The sequence below is a fragment of the Chiloscyllium plagiosum genome, unplaced genomic scaffold (assembly GCF_037043375.1).
Source record: "Chiloscyllium plagiosum isolate Xiang-an unplaced genomic scaffold, Cpla_swu_hap1 HiC_scaffold_39, whole genome shotgun sequence".
Taxonomy (NCBI): Eukaryota; Metazoa; Chordata; class Chondrichthyes; order Orectolobiformes; family Hemiscylliidae; genus Chiloscyllium; species Chiloscyllium plagiosum.
This window is the reverse complement of record NW_028270177.1, coordinates 23,730,228-23,746,606: the sequence shown is the minus strand read 5'-3', so window position 1 is coordinate 23,746,606 and position 16,379 is coordinate 23,730,228. Positions and strand designations below refer to the sequence as shown.

At 40.7% G+C, this 16,379-nt stretch overlaps 1 protein-coding gene across 1 annotated transcript in view; it reads left to right on the top strand.

The window, feature by feature from the left end:
* tex9 (testis expressed 9) overlaps positions 1 to 16,379 on the top strand; it is a 71,074-nt gene that overhangs the window by 35,422 nt on the left and 19,273 nt on the right. Inside the window, exon 8 of the mRNA XM_043677479.2 lies at positions 10,550 to 10,632. Within this exon, the coding sequence (XP_043533414.2) occupies positions 10,550 to 10,632 (83 nt within the window). The remainder of the gene's footprint in view (positions 1 to 10,549; positions 10,633 to 16,379) is intronic.

The following is a 16,379-nucleotide window of genomic DNA, read 5'->3' as shown; positions in this document are numbered from 1 at the left end:
ATATATGCTTTTCTGGTTCTTGACCCTTCTGCCAAAGATTTACAAGGATGTTGCCAGGATTGGAGTGTTTGAGCTTTGGGAAAGGCTGAATAGGCTGGGGCTGTTTTCCCTGGAGCTCCAGAAGCTGAGAGGTGACCTTATAGAGGGTTATAAAATCAGGAGGTGCATGGATAGGGTAAATTTCCCTGGGGTGGGGGAGTCCAGAACTTGAGGATATAGGTTTAGGGTGAGTGGGGCAAGACTTAAAAGGGCCCTAATGGGCAACTTTTTCATGCAGAGTGTGGTGCATATATGGAATGAGCTGCCAGAGGAAGTGGTGGAGGCTAGGACAATTACAACATTTAAAAGGCATCTGGAAGGGTATATGCATAGGAAGGATTTAGAGGGATGTTGCTGGCAAATGGGACTAGATTAATTTCGGATATCTGATTAGGATGGAGGTATTGGACTAAAGGGTCTGTTTCTGTGTCGTTATATCTGTCTGACTGTATGTCAATAGGAACAATTACTCTCCATCTGCGCCATCCAGACTCCTTGTGATTTTGACCAACTTGATAAAAGGTTCCCGAATCTTCCTTTTCCCAAGTTTTGTATCATGTGTATATTTTGAATTCTACCCAGTACAGATGTCTAAGTAATTAAAAGTATTAAGTTGTGTTTTTGTTGTCAATTACATTCATAATGGTTTAATCAGGAACACAAATACAACACAAAACATCATTGCATTTGTTTTAAATGTTTATATGTTACGATTTTAATTTTATGTAGACAACATATCTTTATATTTGTTTGGGGGTGATCTAGTCATGCCAGTAATTGGGTTCATCATCCTGGATTAGGGAAAGAACAACCACTGAAGGTTCCAATTTCTTGATTGGTATTTTGTAATCTCTGCTGGGAAATGTTTATATGTAGATGTTAGAGGAGTTGAAGACTGTCGTGGCTCACAGTTGAAGATTTATCTTCCACCACGTACTGAACAGCTGTGAATAAGGCATATCTCATAAGGATAATATTATTACAGAACAGGTCACAGGCTGGAAACTCTGCAGAGCATAACTCACTTCCTGACTTCTCAACGTTTGCCCACCATATGCAAGGCGAAAGTCAGGAATGTGCTGAAGTATTCCCTATTTGTCTTGATATTTACACCTCTCACAATATTGAAGAAGTTTGACCCTGTCCAGGATAAAATCAGGCCACTTCTTTAGCAGTCCATCCATCACGTCAAATATTCACTCCCTCCATCACCAACGCACTGTGGCTGCTATGTACACTTTCTATGTAAATTTGAAAACTTCAACGATGTATATGTTCAAAGTGAATGCATAAATAAGCTGTACTGTTGATTAAGTCATTATGAATTTAGTTGACAATATCAACAATACTTGAACACGACCACCTGAAAGTTCCCCTTCAAGTCTCGCATTGTCCTGACTTGGAATTTCCTCAATGCAGCTGGGTCAAAGTCCTGGAACTGCCCACCTGATACCACATGACTATGACAGTTTAAAAGATGGTCCACCGTGTCTCTATCAAACGTAAATAGGGTTGAGCAGTGGATGCTTGCCTTACTTGTGATTCCATAGACAAATAATAAGGAAGAAATAATACTGGTGTGTACTAATGCCTTCAAGATAAGAGATATGTCTGGAGTTTCTGCACAATTGTGTTTGTTTTTGCAGCAAAATTTCCTTTTGATCCAACCAGGATGAAAGATAGTTGAAATTTATGCACAAATTACATTCAGCACAATTTGATGTTCTCCAATCTTTTGTACTTGTTTTTTAAAGCACTGTGGAAGGAACAGGCTATAAAACTAGTGAATTGCCAACAGTTTCTGCTAACTACTTATTCCCAAGCTATCAAGGATATTGCAAAAATTATACTTTTATGTGCAAAGACATCATTAGAAAAGTTTTTATAATTTTTTTTCATTGCTGAATCACAATTTAACTGCAGTTTGAGTGAAAAATCAGGAGGGATAAAATTACTACTCAGAATGCATAGAATCACCAAACAAGTAAGAAAGAAAAAAGAGAATATTTGCTTGATTCAGTAATACAGCACGTTACAATTACCTAGATAACTATACTGGGAGATTCACATCACAGGAAAATGCTCTTCCATGAGTATGTATTTGACTTTGCTTGTATTTTATGTTTGACTGTGGACTTCTGGGTTTATCTTTGTTCAGAGAAGCTCTGTTGATATCATTGTTGAGAAGGAAAAGGCTCCCTAATTGTGCTTTTAAGTCTGCATTTCTGACTGCAATATTTGTTCCATCCAATACCACATATAAAACCCCATCACCTGTAGGAATGCCTCAGTTACTTTGAAATATCAATGAAGTCTTATTTTATAAAGTGGGTAGTTTTCTGCTTGAGGAGAAGATACTCCTTTGATGAATATGAGATATAGATTTTACAGAGGATTTCACATCCTGCTTCTAGGGCAGCTAACAGTAATTAAAGAGAGCTGCTAATATGCAGGTTTTAACAACTAGTAGTCAAGCCACCTGTTAGACTTTACATTTGGATCTTAATCTTTCATCCTGACTGGAATTCCTCTTCTGTCCTGACTGAAGTGAAGAGCCTGCTAAATGTCAAATTAGAGATGTGAGACAGAATTTTCTCAATCCATTGGGGCTGGGTGTAGAGACCAAACAGGTTGGGGAAGTTAACAAAACACGCTGCCATTGTAACCCTGTGCCAGTGTCCCTTTAAATTGAGAGATCCTTCATTACTGGAGTCAACACATCACCCTTCTTCCCAAACCCTGATTCATTTGGGCATCCAGAGGCAGCCTGTAATTGGTTTGCACTATAAAAGAGCAACTGCAAAATATGCAAATAATGGAACCAGGTTCCCAACTCAGAAATTGTCCCAGCATAATGGCAAGAACGAAGCTGATAAAGTTAAGTCTTAATCACACATTTTAATGTGATCTTTTTTAGTTCTTTTCCCGATTGATGTCCTTTCTTTCTTTCATTTCTGATCTTGTCATGGTAAGGCTTGCAATGCTCTGTTCTCTAAATGTTGGGCTTTTATAAAGTTACTTCCAAGTTAACTTGCTAAAACTATATTTTACTGAACATAACATGTTCAGCGACTCAGTAATTTATATTCAGCAGCTCAATGTCAATGTAAGGATAGCTAATATAGCTCTTCCCTGGTTGTTTCCATAAGCTACCAAGAGTATTGAAGTGCAGCCATTCAGCTGAAATGGTCCATGTTGGTGTTTTGTGTACATGTCTTCCTGCACCCTTCTGCATTTGGTTATCTTTCTATCCTTGCGTTTCCCTGGATAGGTGACTGTTAATCCAGAGACCCAAATAATATTCTGGGGACCCGGGTTCAAATCCCGCCACTAAGAATTCACTAAGAAGAAATCTGGACTTAAGAATCTAATGATGACCATGAATCCATGGTCAATTTCTGGAAAAACCCATCTGGTTCACGAATGTCCTTTAGGGAAGAAAACTGCCATCCTTATTTAGTCTGGTCTACATGTGACTCTTAACTGTCCTGGCCCATTAGGGATGGGTAATAAATGCTGGCTGAACCAGTGGTGCCCTTATCCCGTGAATGAAAAAGTCCTCGCATTGGTTTATCTAACTTTTCTTGAATTGCGAGAATATAAGAAATAGGAGCAGGTGTCAACCCCTCAAAGCTATCCCACCATGCAGCAAGGTTATGGCTAATTTGCCCCAGCCTCTCAGCGGCATGGTGGCTCAGTGGTTAGCACTGCTGCCTCACAGCACCAGTGTCTCAGGTTCGATTCCAGCCTCGGGTGACTGTCTGTGTGGAGTTTGCACATTCTCCCCGTGTCTGTGTGGGTTTCCTCCGGTGCTCTAGTTTCCTCCCACAGTCCAAAGATGTCAGGTCAGGTGAATTGGCCATGCTAAATTGTCCATAGTGTTTGGTGCACTAGTGAGAGGAGAATGGGTCTGGGTAGGATATTCTTCGGAGGGTCAGTGTGGGCTGGTTGGGCCGAAGGGCCTGTTTCCACACTGTAGGGAATCTAAATCTAAATCTAAATCAACTCCTCTATCATGCCAGACCATCATGGTCCTCAACTTCCCAATATTTCTTTTAAAAATCTGTCTGCTGTTTACATACTTTCAGTGATCCAGCCTCCACAACTCTCAGGGTAGAGAATTTCAGACATTAACTACCCTCTGGGAAAAGAAATTTATTTCTAACTTAGTTTTAAATGAATGTCCCCTAATTTTGTAACCATGGACCCTACTTTGAGAGTTCCCCCCCAGTGACAACATCTTTTCAACATACACCTTGTCAAGCCCCCTCAGATTCTTATATAATCATACCTCATTCTTCTAAACTCAAATGAATAAAGGTTTAATCTGCTTGTCCATTAGTGATAAATCAACCACTTCATCCTAGGAATTAGCCAATGAATCTCTTTTGAACTGCCTGAAATCCCAATTTTTTTTAAGTCCAAGAACCAAAACTTTGCATAGTACTCCAGATGCAGCCATACCAACACCCTGTATAATTGTAAAAATATTTCCTGATTTTTAAACTCCAATACAGAACTAAGGTTCCGTTAGCTGCCTTATTTACTTGTTGCATCTTGTCACTAAGCTCGTCCTTTTTCTAAAAGCTGTTCCTTTTCTCAAGGATACTGTGTCCTTGAATTCTTTTCAGAGGGATCGTAAAAGTCTGCGCTCGAAAGGACTGGTCTGGATTAGAGATGAAAGGGTTTACAGAGAGACCTTTTTGTTTATACGTAAACAGATAAGACTTTAGGACAAAGCCTCTATGTTTTAGAAGAGACCTGAGTAACGAAAGGGGAGTGCGCAGTCCTAAAAGCTAAAGTCTTGTTTGAGTCAGTTCAGCAGAGGGCTATGTGGAGTCAGGCTGTTAGACTGTCTTTCCTTCTGCCCTTCTAACTTTGACCAGTAAGCCTCTGTTTTGTTTTACTATCTGTTTAAGGGGTTTGTTTATTGTGACTGTTGTGTATTTTTGGAACAGCATAATGAAGTTTAGTTTGGATAGACTGTGTTCTGTAGGTATTCCATATTCTGTTCTTTGTGTTTCATTCCATAATTTTGTGAATAAATTTTTGTCGGTTTTAAAACCTGCTAATCAACCTTGTTAACCTACTGTGGTTAATTATCACTGTACACTTACCGAAACACATAGCAAAGTTACGGTCTGGGCTGCTGCTTAAGAATGTTTTGAGTGGTCTGGCCTATTCCAGCTAATTTTTGTTTCATGTACAAGATCACCCAGGTTTCTGCACCATACTTTGAGCCCATTTAAAAAATATTTGGCTTTTTGATTCTTCTTATCAAGGTGCATAATCTCACCATTTTCTATGTTAACTTCCATCTGTAATAGAGTCATACAGCACAGAAACAGGACCTTAAGCCCACCATGTCTGTGGCAACTAACAAACACTACACTAATCTCATTTATCTGCACTTCATCAATGGCCTATTATGCACTGACATTTTAAGTACTCATCCAGATGCTTCCTGAACGTTGTGAAAATACTTGCCTCCACTGCCCTCAGTGACATGTTCCATATTATCTACTCTCTGGGTGAAATAATTTTTTTTCTGATATCTTCCAAACCACTTGCAGTTCACCTTAAACTTATGTCCTCTGGTGTTAGATATGTCAGCCACGGGAAGAGAATTTCACAATCTACTTTGTCTATCCCTCTCATAATTTTGTATACCTCAGTCTCAATCCCATCAGCCTCCTCATACTCCAAGGAAAACAAACTCAGACTATCCGATCTCTCCTCAGAACTGAGACTTTTCATCCCTGCAACATCCTCTGTGCCCTCTCCAATACAGTCACATCCTTCCAATAGTATGGCGACCAGAACAACACACTGTGTTCTAACTGTGGTCTAACCAATGTTTTATAAAGTCATAACAAGACTTTCTTGGTCCTATATTCTGCATCCTAACTAATGGAAGGCAGACATCCAGTATGCTATCTTCACCGCCCTGTTAACACCTTCAGGGATCTATGGACTTTTACATCAAGGTCCCTTCACTTCTCAGTACTTCCTAGGGACCTACCGTTCATTGTGTATATCCCTCCTTTGTTAGACCTCCCAAAATGCATCACCTTGAATTTATTAGATTTAATTCCATCTGCAATTGCTGTGCCCAATTTGCCAGCTGATCAGACTGTAACCTGAGACCATTGTCTTCACTATGAAACAACATAGCAATTTTCATGTCATCTACACATTTACTAATTATGCCCTTATATATTCACATCCATGTCATTAACATATGTAATAAACAACAAGGCTCCCAGCACCAATCATTGTGGAATACTGCTGTTCATAAACTTCCAATTATAAAAACAACCATCCAATATCACCCTTTGTAAGCTAATTTTGGATTTAGTTTGCCAGCTTGTCTTGGATCCCATGGGCTCTTACCTTTTGGACTTGCTTTCTGTATGGGAACTTGTCAAAAGGTCTTACTGAAGTCTACATCAAACCATATTAATTGCACTACCCTCATCAATATATTTAGTCAGCTTTTCAAAAAACTCAATTATTTTAGTCTGAAGGCATCTCTCTCTAACAAATTCATGCTGACTACCTCTGATCAATAGCTGTCTTTCCAAATATTAATTAACCATGTCCTTCAGAATATTTTCCAATAATTTCCCTCCACTAATGACAGACTAACTGGTCTGTAATTACCTGGCCTATTCCTGTTCTTATGTGTCAGATTTTCAGCCCTGATCAGGGAACTCATTCAGTGAGGTCCACCTGGCTGACCTCATTACAATCACTACATCCTTGCCCTTCCAATTAGAGGACATAGGGTGGTTCTTTTCTTTCAGCTGTTCCTGGGCATTTTCACACTGGCTCAGGTTCCTCCAAGTCTGCCTTGATATGGGCAGCTTGTAATGCACAGTAGCTAGCTTCTTGTGCCAGGAGCATCGCAAAAGGAATTAATTCTCTCCTTCAGCTGGCAAAGGTGTCGAGGTGGTGCCATCCACCGTGTCCATCTCAGATTCAGAGGTATCTTCAATGGTTGACAGAGAGGGAGCACTCATGGGTTCTGAAACAGCCGGCGAGGCTGTGGAGGAGCAAGGCTCATTTTGCTCCCGTACTGTTTGTGAGCTTGCAGCTTTCATGTGCTCCACGTGCTTATTCAGGACTGTCTCACCGACCTCAATTTTATACGGATTTGGACCCAACTTCTTGTTGACCATGCAGGGCCATTCCAGTGGCTCCTACACCAAACTTTGTCTCCTGAAGTAAACTGTCTCTCTTGCTTAGTGGAATCTTGTGTCCCGCCCTTGACAATCCTGATGCCTTTTCACTCCCAATAACTGAAAACATTGTGAGTCCACAAGCTGTCAGGAGAATTACTTGTAGCTTTTCATCTGTCCAAATGTCAGTTGATTCGAAAAAAATAACACATTCTTTCCACATACTGGGCCCAGTCTTCGACAGCAGGTACAAACTGCCAGAAATACTTACCCCAACTCAAAGATGACTGTTGCGAGTGAATTTCTACAGGAGCATGCTTTTCTCTCATCACCACTGAAATAACTCCACAGAGGTATCTCGTCACCAAGTCACCCTTTCTTTACATGTGGACAGTCCTCGGCACTAATCCAGCCAGCTGTCAGAGTGAACAGGACATCTGACACTCGTTTCTTTTACCAGAGGCTGGAATCGAACCTGGGTCCCTGGCACTATTAGGCAGCAGTGTTAACCACTGAGCCAACACGATACCATGTCTGAACACCACTGAAATAACTCCAGAGTCCGGTATCCCATCACAAAGTCATCCTTTATTTACATGTGGAGAGTCCTTGAATCTGATCTAGGTCCCTCAGAGCCAGCTCTCGGTGTGAACAGAACCTTTGACACTCCTTTTTTTTCTCTTTTAGAACCTCTGACAGTCCTGTTTTTTTTTCTTCTTTTCCCTTGTTTTCCCTTTACCCCCACACTACTGCCTAACTGCTTATTTTGCCCCCACATCCATGGGATACTCTTTTTTTTTCTTTTTAAAATTTTTTTTTCATTACCCCCACACTACCACCTAACTGCGGTAGTACTTACTTTTCCCCTGCACCCATGTTGTGTGTGTACGCAAGTGTGAGATACAGTGAAAGACACAAGGTGCACAAATCTTTATTCAATTTCCACCACCAGGAAGAAAGGAAACACCCAAGTGGCCAGTGACAAGCAGTGCCTTCACATCAAAGGCCAATGCTGCGTGCTCAAACAATGAAGGGAGGGCAGGGATTGAATCAAAACAGAGTTGGAGGGGGAAATAATGCACTCTACTTCCTGCGGTGCCCATCTCTCCCTGATCAACTCCAGGTGTTGGTGGACACCACGTGCTCCTTCTCCAGAGACACCCGTTAGCACTGCTGCCTCACAGCGCCAGAGACCCAGGTTCAATTCCCACTGCAGGCAACTGTGTGGTGTTTGCACATTCTCCATGTGTCTGCGTGGGTTTCGTCCCACAGTCCAAAAATGTGCAGGTTAGGTGAATTGGCCATGCTAAACTGCCCGTAGTGTTAGGTGAAGGGGTAAATGTAGGGGAAAGGGTCTGGGTGAGTTGCTCTTCGGAGGGTCGGTGTGGACTTGTTGGGCCGAAGGGCCTGTTTCCACACTGTAAGTAATCTAATCTAATTTAACATAACCGCGGAAGAGGGGGAGGCAGTCGGCCCTAACAATCCCCTCCACGGCCTGCTGCCTGGATCTGTTCATGGCCAGTTTGGCCAGGCCCAGTAGCAGACCCATGAGAAGGTCTTCAGACCTGCCCTCCCACACTCTTGATCTTCGGGGACTGAAGTACAACCAAAAGCCGAGAAGGAGGTTTTTGAGGAAATCAAAAAGGGAGTGCAAGCGTCCATACCCAATATATACATGGTCCACAGCACCACAGAACAAGCAGTTGGGCTGGGAGTCCGTGAACCACCGCAATCTGCGGTTGCAGGGGGCTGCTGCATGCAGCACCCTCCACCCCAGATCCCCGAGAGAAAGGGGGAGGACTCCCATGTAGAGAACCCTCCACTGGGGATCTCCACCGCCCGGTGGCAAATGGGCACGCCAAGGGGATGAGGGAGGATACTCGTTACTTTTTTTTTCTTTCCTGCGGTAGTGCTTATATTTTCCCCTGAACCCATGTTGTGTGTGTGCAGGTGTGCGATACAGTGAAAGACACAAGGTGCATGAATCTTTATTCAGTTTCCATCATCAGGAAGAAAGGAAATACCCGAGTGGCCAGTGACAAGCAGTGCCCTTCACATCAAAGGGCAATGCTGCGTGATCAAACAGTGAAGGGGAGGGCAGGGATTAAATCAAAATAGAGTTGGTGGGGGAAATAATGCACTCCACTCCCTGCAGTGCCCACCTCTCCCTGAACAACTCCAGGGTGTTGGTGGATACCGCATGCTCCTTCTCCAGAGGCACCCGGGCTCTGACATAACCGCGGAAGAGGGGCAGGTAGTCGGCCCTAACGACCCCCTCCACGGCCTGCTGCCTGGACCTATTTATTGCCAGTTTGGCCAGGCCCAGGAGCAGACCCACGAGGAGGTCTTCAGTCCTGCTCTCCCCCTTCCGTACCGGGTGCCCGAAGATCAGGAGCGTGGGACTGAAGTGCAACCAAAAGCAGAGAAGGAGGTTTTGAGAAAATCAAAAAGGGAGTGCAAACGTCCACACCCAATATATACATGGTCCATGGACTCCACAGCACCACAGAACAAACAGTTGGGCTGGGAGTCTATGGACCACCGCAATCTGCGGTTGCAGGGGACCGCTGCGTGCAGCACTCTCCACCCCAGATCCCCGAGAGAAAGGGGGAGGACTCCCACGTAGAGAGCCCTCCACTAGGGATCTCCACCACCCAGTGGCAAATGGGCACGCCAAGGCGTGTCCGGGCGGTGGATGAGGGAGGACACTCATGTTCTAATCTGTCAGCCAGGATTCCTTGATTGGACTTGGATAACAGCCCTCGTCAAGGATCTCCTATTCTATGAGGTCCACCTGACTGACCACGTTACAATCACTATAATAGCCAAACTAACTGAATATGTTCTAATTTTGTAGATAGGACACGGCGCGGTGGCTCAGTGGTTAGCATTGCTACCTCACAGCACCAGGGACTCAGGTTTGATTCTAGCCTTGGGTGACTGTGGACTTTGCATATTCTCCCCGTGTCTGCATGGGTTTCTGTCAGATGCTCTGGTTCCTCCCACATTCCAAAGATGTGCAGGTTAGGTGGATTGACCATAATAAACGTGGAGTTACAGAGATAGATTACGGTACTGGGTTTGGCTGCGATGGTCTACAGAGTGTCGATGCAGACCTGATGAGCCAAATGGCCTTTTGCTGCGCTGTAGGGATTCTATGATTCTATTCTATGACAGAGGCAATCTATTTTGTCTTTGTAGGGCAACTCAACTGTTAACTTTATATGCACTGTAAAGGATATTTTTAAAGCATTTGTTTTCTTGAATACTGTAGAATTAACTTCAAAATAGAAAAAAACTTAAGAAACTGTATTAATCTGAATTCACAGAGGCCCAGATACGATTTCTGAAAGCGAAACTACGAGTAATGCAGGAGGAACTGGACAGACTAGCTCATGAATACAACAAGAAGGTGGGGTTTTAAACATGTAATAACATCATAAACATTTATCGTCAGCTGTAAGGATGTTATAATATCAAAATCAAATGCTAATAATATCATTGTCATGTGTTTAGTGTTCAATGATTAGGTAATTGTGAAGTAACTGTGAGGGGCTAATAAGAACAAATAACATATTGTAAGTTAAAATATAGGGGGAAGGGATGAAATATGAAGATCAGACCCATGACATTGTTGCAGGATATTCTCGGGGTAGTGCCTAAGGCTCAAATAATATTTTCAGCTGCTTCATCAAAGTCCTTCTCTCCATCATAAGGTCAGAAATTGTATAATACTCAGCACCATTCACCGATCCACAAATTCTGAAACTGTTCATATTAAGGTACAGCAAGGGCTGATCAAAATTGTGGCTTGGTCTTCTAAGTGGCAAATAACATTTGTGCTGTACAATAAATATCTGCAATAAGAGAGAATCTAACCATTATCACTTGACATTCAATGGCATTACTATCACTCTACTATTGACATCTTGGAGATTACCACTGACCAAAAATTGAACTGGACCAGCTTCAAGCGCAGGTCAGAGGCTGGGAGTTCTGCAGTGAGCAATTCACTGACTTGCTCCCTAAAGCCTGACTAGCATCTACAAGTCACATCATGAGTATGGTGTATACTCTCCAAATAGCTGTATGTGTGCAACTCAAAACTGTAGAAGCTTGACACCATCCAGCATAAAGCAGCCCCCTTGATTACTATGATTTGGAGATGCCAGTGTTGGACAGGGGTGTACAAAGTTTAAAATCACACAACACCAGGTTATAGTCCCAACAGGTTTAACTGGAAGCACTATAGCTTTCGAAGCGTCGCTCCTTCATCAGGTGGTTGTCTTTGATTACCACCTCATCTACTACTTTAACATTCACCACCTCCATCATCAAAGTACAATTGTAGCGCTGCAGGCAATCAACAAGGTACACTTCAGCAAGACACCAAGGCTCCTTTGGCAGCAACTTCCAAATTAACAACCTCTACCACCTAGAAGGACGAGAGTAGAAGATACATGAGAGTGCTACCACCTGGCAGTTCAACTCCAAGACACACAGCACTCCTTTCCTTACGGTGGTATCCTCTAAGCATGCAGGTATATAATTATTTGAAGTTTGTGTCACAGGGTGGATAAAAAGCCATTTGACACCCTTGCCTTCAGTGCTCAGTCCTTTGAGTATCAGAGTTTGGATGTCATGTTGAGGTCATACAGGACACTGGTGAGGCTTCTTCTGGAATACTGTGTCCAATTCTGGTCGCCCTGTTATAGGAAGAATATTATTAAGCTGGAGAGGGTTCAGAAGAGATTTACCAGGATATTGCCAGGTATAGAAGGTTTGAGTTACAAAGAAAGGCTGAATAGGCCAAATTTCTTTCACTGGAGTGTAAGAGGTTTAGAGGTGATCTGATAAAAGTTTAAAAAATAATGAGGGGTATAGATAGAGTTAATGATAATTGTCATTTCCCTAGAATGGTGGATTTTAAGACTAGGGGGCACATTTTAAAGTTGAGAGGAGAGAGATTTAAAAAAGACATAAGAGGCAAACTTTTTACAGAGGGCGGTTTGTGTGTGGAATGAACTTACTGAGAAAGTAGTGGATGCAGGTACAATCACAAAGTTTAAAAGGCATTTAGATAGATACGTGAATAGGAGGGATATGGGCCAGGAGCAGGCAGGTGGGACGAGTTTAGTTTGGGATTATGTTTGGCATGGACTGCTTGGACCGAAGGATCTGTTTCCGTGCTGTATGATTCTACGACTGCATTGGTTCAAGAAGGTACCTCACCAACACATTTTCAAGAACAACTAGAGTTGGGCAATACATGCTGGTGTAGTCAGCGACAGTCCCTCCTGTGAAAGAATAAAATAAACCTATGCAAATGCTGCATTTATACAATATCTTTCATGACATTGAGTTTTCCCAACATGCTGTTCAAGTGTAAACACTTGTCAGTGTTGGTAATTCATACACAGATGGTTCCATAAACAGTGAAATTAATTCCAATTGATGGTTGTGAGTTTTTTTATTTGGGTTGGAGTTCTCAGGGCAGAAGGGGATGAAATTCTGATCCACACTTATGTGATTGGAAATCAGCTGCCATACGCAATTCTAGTAAGATTACCTCGGTGAGAAATCTAATGTAGAGAGCCTCAATGGACATTTGTCACTGACTTGGCACACTTGTCATTTACAACTGTATATTTTAATTTCATTTATAAATATATTATAAATATATGTAGGTTATTTTCTCTGAGTTATTTCAATACTTAGACACAATTGTGACCAGTGATTGCTGAACTTGTGGAATTCTTATCCTCAGTCTCTTGACAACTAAATTACTTTGCATTCATTCGGAAATAAACATTTCATTATCAACAGTACTGAAAACAATGTTTTCACGCATGTGTGATCAGCTTTATTATTCCCCACGTTTTCATGGGACTTAAGTTATACTTCATAGTTTTAACCCTTTCAGTTTGTGCAAGCACCTGTGACAGCATGTATCTGATATATATTTATTTTGAAATTCTCTTTGCACAATATCTGTCCTCATCAGAAATAAGCTCATGTTATTTAAAGTGCTGGTACTGGTTAATAAATAGAAACATTTGTTATCCTTGAATGTACAATTCAAATGCATTGTCTTGGGTAAATGCCAGAATAAGACTTATGCGAAAGAAAGTTGTCGATTGTAACTGTTTTATAATGTTTCACGAACCTATGAATAGTTTTGACTATTCATAGGTTTCACGAACCTATGAATATCTTTTAAAAATTGCCTTTAAATGAATTCTGAAATTAGAGTCTAATTGAGAGAGCCATTTGATCTCAGAAGCACCAGTCATTGTAAACATATTGATATTAAAACATCTGAGAGTATGGAAAATATTCCACATATGGTAGATATTATCTGGTTCTTTACACATTTGCCTGAACTGACTTTATTTTTAACGGAGTTAATGTTTGGTTCGTTGACAAGTTTCTCTTGCCCAAAATGCCTTTCCCTCCTTCTCCCTGACCTCACACAATACTTAATGCTCTTTCTTAGAGCTACCTCAGAAAACTGCAAATTTGAGTCAAAGATATACTGTATATACACGTATAGAAGTTGACCCCTTATTTTTGGCCAAAAAAATCTCGTATTTTTCATATATCTTATGTAAAGGTTGACCCTACTGTATCGCGTTATAAACCACTTACAAAGAAAACTGCAAGTTCCCATTAATCCAATTGAACAAAATCGTGTTCATTCATTCACACTGGTAACTCTACTCATCGCTATTTGTTTACTATATTGCGTCTCCATCCACTCATTCATTCATAACTCTTCTGAGTAAACTTGGTTTACTATAGCATGTTTTGTTTCATTCATTCATTCAGACCGGGACTAAGTCTATCGGTACTTATCGCACTTTGTTGACTATACATCCAAAAGTTAATATCATTAAAAAGTTAATCATTTTAATTGTGCCATTATATCTGAATAACAGTGAGATATATTAGCTACATATATCTTTAATACTTTGACAAATTTGTTAATGTTGCTGAGGTTCAAAACATACGAGAGTAAATGAGAGGGAAATGGAAGAATCTGGCGGGAGAGTTCAAGACGCTTACACATTCAGAATTTAATAAATGTTTCATTTTAAGTGTGGCATCACACCAGGCCATGACAATACTGAGCAGTGTGATTTTGCAGGATTTCAATGAATCTTTGACATGTTAAATTTTTGTACCAGTATGTAAAAATAAAACTTCCTACCAGTAATTCATTCTTGTTTCTCTTGCTTTTATCCGATAATTACCTTTACCGTAATTCATTGTGTTTTTCTTCTTTATCTGGGATTAGTTGTGTGATCAAATCGACTTCTGCTAATAATATAGTATTTCAAACTGCAGCATGAATTTTAGCCCCACAAAACTAGTACCCATGTATTAGTTGACCCTATAAATTAAAGCTTTAAAAATAGTCTAAAATATCTGACTTTTACACGAGTAAATTCGGAAGGAACTGAACATCCTATTTCTCTGTTTCATTACCTGCATCAGACATGACTGGCCCACATTACTTATCATAGTGAAGTCAACATTCTCAGTTGGACCTAGTCGTGTCATTCATGCATTTTTAAAGAAAATTGTACAATGTAAGATCTGTCTTCTGATTCATATAAGAGATAGGTACACCCAACTTATATTGCATACTTAACAATATTTCTCCAGTCATTTTTGTGTCCAACAATTTTACTTTGGCCATTTACTGGACTTGAGAAAAGTTATTCAAAATGGATTCTGTCGTCAGTTCAGGAACTCAACAGAGATACTCAGAAGCAACTTTGAGTTGATGGTACAGGAAGGAAGAAATAAGATTACTGTGGACTGTGAGAGTCTATACCATGATGAGTAAAAGCAGTGTGTAAGCACTCTATCACCAGAAGATGCATAAGCGTTAAACCTTTAGACAAAGGTATTATAGTCTATGTTTATACTTTTTAAATGATATATGGTCTCAGCAACTAGATGCTGACTACAAATATTCCTGAGATATGAATACAATGTGCCTAGAAGCATGTAAACTCATTTGGGAAGTATAATAAAACAAGTTAATAAAGCTACATTCAGGCAGTATCAATGGTTGGAAATAGGGGTATGCTATAGCTATGCTAAGACACAAAAGACAGAATCTTCCCAGCCACTGAACAACATGGGCATTGGTGAGAAAGTTGTGAGAATCATGGAATTGCAGGTGCCAATTTCCCTCTATCCAACATGTTTGGAGCAATTCACAGGAACTGTACAGGATAGCTGTGGATTGCTAGCAGTTGACAATGTGTACAGCTGGGCTTTAAAGATACAGCCTTTGCTAAGACTCCTGGAAGATCCTGGCAGTAATTCCACCTATGGCAAATGGGATAATGTGATGAGCAGGTTACCATTGGACCTGGTATATAGGTAGTGAGGTGAGTTTGGCAGGATAGCATGAGAAAACCCACTAGGTCTTGCAGAGAGAAACTCACCAAATTAAAACAGCCAATTTCTGGTAAGGTTCAATGGAAAGTATTCAATGTTTTCCTACTTTCTCCAATAATATCACTGATATTTCAACAGCAGCTTAACCTCACTATCTGCAGAAGGGCACCAAGTTGCCTTTTACACTAACTTATAATCCTGGCTTTGTTGATTTTACTTGTTCATTTATTTCGTGTCTATCTCTCTTTCATTAGATTGGTCATACCTAAATTATTCACTTGTTTGTCTCTAACCTATCCCCTCTAATACTTGAAGCCCCTCCAATTATTTCATCAACATGTGCAACTTGCTTCAAAGGACCTTTGTCTTCATGAATTTTCATTACACCACTGAGACCAATGATTAAAGAGTGCAACTCCTTCATGGTCCATTATAATAGATTATTTCTATCATGTTACAACGTCAAGGTGCAAGTGCAACATAGAAGGAAATCTTTCATTGATATACTTGTATAGAGTTGAAACTTACAACAAATAATGCTATTTCTTTGCCCTATTTATAAAGCCTTTTATAATTTTATTTTTGAAATACTTATAAATTTTTTTAATTTGTAGAACTTGGCTGTTATCAGCTATTTATTCAATGCTAAATGTTGGCCTCAATAGCTACTTATTGCTTAACATCCATGTCCTAATGGCTGTGAATTTATTTTCAATGTTCTTCCAGTGATATTCCTTAGTTGAA